The sequence below is a fragment of the Polypterus senegalus genome, unplaced genomic scaffold, assembly GCF_016835505.1.
Source record: "Polypterus senegalus isolate Bchr_013 unplaced genomic scaffold, ASM1683550v1 scaffold_5188, whole genome shotgun sequence".
Taxonomy (NCBI): Eukaryota; Metazoa; Chordata; class Cladistia; order Polypteriformes; family Polypteridae; genus Polypterus; species Polypterus senegalus.
Window position 1 is genome coordinate 19,694 of NW_024383903.1, and position 5,307 is coordinate 25,000.

Sequence of the window (5,307 nt, forward strand, 5' to 3'; positions counted from 1 at the left end):
TGGTAGCAATGTTTGTGAAAATCTGAACTGCAAAATATGCATTCGTTGTAAACGTTGTGTCAAACCCCATCAAACGGACTGTGCCATTAAGAGAGCTGACAATAAAGAGACATAGGAGATGTAGATTTCAGTAGTCGACACACCTGGATCTACAAATCTACCTGACGGCACCTGTAGAAGCACGCAAGAGACTACCATGCAAGAATAGTGGCAGTGCTTTAACATGTAATATATCCATAGATCATGATGGTTATATTAACTCTGTTTGCTGTTATGACATATAGTGATGCAAGTCAAAATGACAGAAAGATATTATAACAGACAGACACACATCTCAAAAACGTGCAGCCGCGTTCCTTGTGTCTCAGCATGCATTAAAATGTACAAATTAATTATTAAGTTTCAATTACCTTGTGTTACTGAGCTCCTGAATTGATAACATATATTCAGCTTTTTATTTTCTCTCAGTGTCAAGTCTTTTGTTCGGTATCTTCTGCTCTCTCCTTGAAACTGCAGCAGTACTGTAAATCGTACAGATAGAAGGAAATTGGGTGGGTGTTTGGGAAGAAGCCCCACGGGTGTAGCCTTTGCGGCGCAGGATTTTACAGCTGTTCACTACAAACTTTTAACAAGATGTGCACAGACGTTTATTCTAGCTTAAGAGTCACGTCTGGTCCCATGAGACAAGGTGCATACCAACCATGGGCTGGGCATTGGCCTACTGTAGGCTCTAAAGCAATACAGAAAGATGGCTTTTAAAATGTGTTGGGGGAAAGGTGAAATTAATTAAACATTTAAAGCTTTCCTGTTTATAATCAAGTCTGTGTTTTATATTGTGCCTTTAACAGAGTACACCATTTCAAAGTGCTTTATATATACAGAGTGTCCATCCGTTTTCTTAACCGGATTACCCAGGTCAAAGTTGCAGTGGACTTTGCCTATCCTGGTGTCACACACATACCCATTCTCAAAACTTCCAATTGCCAAACACACATGGACAGAGGCAGAATGTGCAAACTACACATAGATAGAGCCAGGGGTTGTGATTCCAACCTCCATGAAGCACTCCTGACCCATTACTGTTTTTACGTGTTTAAAAATGAATTAATTTTATTCAGCTGTATACTACATATAGGTTTATAGGGTCATTATTGTCGTGCATGTGCTATTCAACTCGTGACTCATTGTAACTACTGCAGGGTTATTGGGGGGCTGGAGCCTATTTTGGCAGCACAAGGTGCCAGCTTATTACCAGGCCTACACATGCTTACACTCACAGTCACTCAGCCAGTTAAGCTGAGCAGCACATCACTGGGGATTTTAGAGGAAATATGATATGTCTGGGAATGTTCTTAGTTACTTGGGAGAAGATCCAGGACACCTTAGAGGAACTGCACTTCTTGATTGGCCTACAAGTGTCTGGGAATTCTGCAAAATGAGTTAGAAAAAGTTACTGAGCACAAGGATGCTTACAAGTCTGTCCAGTTCAACATCTCCAAGAAAAGCAGAGTGCAAGTGAAGAAACTGCTGTATTCAATGTGTTATATAGCACCTCTCATAAAGTGCAGCATGTCAAGGCATTATATGGCATTTCACAGCCTACTCCTTTACTTTATATTTCACTTTTTCCTTACTACTTAACTTTGTATAGTGTATGCAGGTCAATACAGCCTGTTTTATTTTGCCTCAGTTCTTTTTCATTTTTATATTATTCTTAGGTACATTGACTGACTGTGAGTGAGTGTGGGTGTGATAGACTCAGTACCCCAATGCCCCCCTATCTTCCTTCTCTCTCCTTCACCTCAGGATCACTGAGAGCTGGCACAGCCAGCAGCTCATTCCTGTCAGTAAAGTTTGGCCACTCCCATGGTGACTCCGCAAACAGAGTCGGCTCAAAAACTTCCAGCGTGTGGCCTCCTGCATCAGCAGTGGGCGGGGCCTCTCATTCAAGTGTCAGCCAGGAAGCAGATGGCCGACTATACTGACGCACAAGCAGAGCGCCACAGAGAAAACCACAAGTTTAACAAATTACACAGGCACCATCATGGGCATCCTAATGGACAAAATGTACCAGTCTCTCTATGGGCTTCAAGCCAGAATCATGATGCTCTCCACCATCCTGACCATTGACCAACGTCGAGACAGTGAAGCCCGTCCATGGGGTATCCCTCACAGTGTGGGATGTAAGCGGCCAGACTAGAGTGTGGAGTCACTATTTCAGCAAAACGCAGGTCTACTGTTTGTGGTGGACAGTGCGGACACTGAACGCTTTGGAGAGGCTCAGGCACAGCTGCAGTGCGTCCTGCAGCATAAGGAAATTAGAAGGGTGCCTCTTGTCATCCTGGCCAACAAACAGGACCTGGCAGCCCGAAGAGCTGGTGGAGAAGATGGGACTAAGGAAGATAATGAATCACGAGTGGCTCATCCAGGGATGTTGTGCAGTCAGTGGAGCCGGGATCAACGAGGCTGTACAGCACTTGGCAGATATGATTAAGCGCCACCAGACGGAGAGGCACTAATAATGGCACTGGAAGCTGAGCCCCCAATTCAGGACTGTGTCAGGCTGGCATTGCAGGTTTCATTTTGCAGACCTCAGGTTCTTTGCCTCTTTTATAATCTGACTGTAGCCGAACTTCAAAAAAAAAAAACAATTATAATGATGGGACACCCCGTGCCCCTTTGCTGAGGCACATGGGTCAAGAGAACAGAACCGTCAACATGAGCACAAGAGCAGTGGGTACCTGGTGACATGTTTACTGAATAGAACTGTCGTACTTTGAAATTTCCATCCTCCTCACCTGAAAAATCTCACGGAAATGTTTTTATCTAATTTTAATCTCAAATCCACTTAATCCAATTCACAATGGACTTGAGCCTGTCCTAACTGCACAGGGTGCCAAGGCCTACCCACACACCCACACACAGTCACATTGACAGTTAACCTGAATGGCACATCATTATGGATGTGACAGGAAAACCAAAATATCTGGAGGCAAATGCAGATATCTATTTGCTTATTTCACTAAAATGGACTGGCACCCTATTCAAGGCCTTGAACTCTTTCCTGCTGAGGTTGGGACACAAGCAGTCCTGCTAAGCAGCGCAGGACAGTGAATGAAAGAACAGCCAGTGGGGAGACATGATAACCTGACACTACCATTGTTCAAGATTGCTGTTCTGCCAGCGTCACTGCCGCCAGCACTGCTGCATCCAGCTCTCCTGCTCTTGGTGTCACGTGACCATCATCAGCCAATCCCAGCAGCTTCCTGCCCCTCAGAAACATGTGCAGATAAATGAGCTGTACGATGTGCTTGTGAGCCCCCTTGTGGAATATTCTGTGTGGTTTTGGTCTCTACGTTACACAAGAAGGAACAGTGCCATAACTTTGGTGAAGCAGCCTCGAAGAAAGATGTGAGATGCTGAATCGGTTCCTGTTAAAGAAATTGTCATAACAATGGGGTAACACAGAAGAACTGGGGTGGCCTGGTAGCATAGAGGTTGGACTGCTGATTCACAGCTCATGAGTCCTGGCTTCAAATTCCAGTCTGATGGCCACCTGTGTTAAATTTGCATGTTCTCTCTGTGTCTTCATCAGTTTTCCTTATTTCTTAACTCAAACAGATGTTTTTTAAGCTGGTGGAACCCCACAGCACTATCATTAGATTCAGGATTTTGGGCATGTATTTAGCCACTAGGAGAAGATCCAGGGCGGATTGAAGGGATTGAAGTTCTGCATGGAAGTGTCTGGGAATTAAACAGAAAGAGCTGGTGAGCACAGGAAGGCCTAGTAAGTCCAGTTTAGCATATCCAAGAAATCAGAGTAAAATGAATGAATAACAATACTTCATGTTATATAGCGCCTTTCACAAAGTGCGGCATTACATAGTCTCCCCAGCCTAGCAATTCGAACCTAACTGTAAGAGACTTTACTTCTTTATTTATGTTTTACTTTTCCTCAGTACCTAACTTCCTCACTGTGTGTACGTCAATCTCAATAGTTTTAACTTCTTTTTATTTCAGACCAATGCTGTTTAATGTTCATTGTCTGACAGTAAGTGAGTACGGTCGTGCAAATCTCCACCCCCAGATCCCCTAGACAGGCTCAGTACCCCATGTGCCTTCCTTTCTCCCATCCCTGTCCTTACACAGCAGGCAGGAGCTGGCAGAGCTAGCAGTTTGTTTCCGCTCAGTAAACTTTGGCCACACCCACAGTAACTCCTCTTCCAGTGACGGCTGAAAAACTTCCAGCGTGTGGCCTACTGCATCAACAGTGGGCGGGTCTTCCCATTCAAGTGTCAGTCACAGAGCAGGCAGAGAGGCTCTATAAAGGTGGCCAGCTGACTGACTGTCCTGGCACACAGGCAGAGCACGAGACAGACGAGCACCAAATTTTCAATCACACCGGCAGCAAAAATGGGCATCCTTCTGGCTAAAATCTACCAGTCTCTCTATGGTCTTCAAGCCAGAATCCTGATGCTGGGGCTGGATGCGGCAGGCAAGACTACTATCTTGTACAAACTTAAGCTGAACGAGACAGTCTCCACCATTCCAACCATCGGCTTCAATGTTGAGACAGTGGAGCCCATCCGTGGCGTATCCTTTACAGTGTGGGACGTAGGTGGCCAGACTAGAATTCGGCCACTGTGGAGACACTATTTCACCAATACGCAGGGTCTGATGTTTGTGGTGGATAGCGCTGACCCTGAACGCTTTGCAGAGGCTCAGGAAGAGCTGCAGTGTGTCCTGGAGCAACAGGAATTGAGAAGGGTGCCCCTCGTCATTCTGGCCAACAAGCAGGACCTGCCAGGGGCCCGGCGGCCTGATGAGCTTGTGGAGAAGATGGGGCTGAGGAAGATAATGGATCACGAGTGGCATGTCCAGGGGTGCTGTGCGGTGAGTGGGGCCGGGATCATGGAGGCCGTACAGCACTTGACAGATATGATCAAGAGAAACCAGATAGAGAGGCACTAATAATGGAACTGGAGGTTCTACCCCCTGCTCAGGACTCCTTCAGGCTGGCTTTACAGAGTACACCTAACAAACCTCAGGTACTTTGTCTCTTTTATAATCTGACTGTATCTGAACTTTTAAAAAGCAAAGCGATTATAATCCTGGAGACACCCTGTGCCCCCCCTCCTCACAATGTGATGAGCTACATGGCTCAAGAACTGCAGAAATGGGCACAAGAATAGCGGGTACCTGGAGCTCTGCATGAACATTTATGTTTTCAATATTCTGACTTTTTGGTTTTATTTCTTATCCTTATCACTATGGGATGTGATTTTGTTAGAATTTCAAATTTGATGT

At 45.4% G+C, this 5,307-nt stretch overlaps 1 protein-coding gene and 1 pseudogene across 1 annotated transcript; both read left to right on the forward strand.

Annotated features, from left to right (window-relative positions):
- The first annotated feature begins 1,858 nt into the window (after positions 1-1,858).
- On the forward strand, positions 1,859-2,693 carry LOC120521639 (annotated as a pseudogene).
- A 1,082-nt stretch (positions 2,694-3,775) lies between these two features.
- Positions 3,776-5,292, forward strand: LOC120521638 (ADP-ribosylation factor 1-like). The gene has a single exon (XM_039743125.1). The coding sequence runs from the start codon at positions 4,414-4,416 to the stop codon at positions 4,969-4,971; it is 558 nt and encodes a 185-aa protein (XP_039599059.1). The 5' UTR covers positions 3,776-4,413; the 3' UTR covers positions 4,972-5,292.
- Positions 5,293-5,307: the final 15 nt, after the last annotated feature.

Coding starts and splice junctions, on each gene's coding strand:
- LOC120521638 (XM_039743125.1), top strand. CDS start 4,414: ATGGGCATCCTTCTGGCTAAAATCTACCAGTCTCTCTATGGTCTTCAA.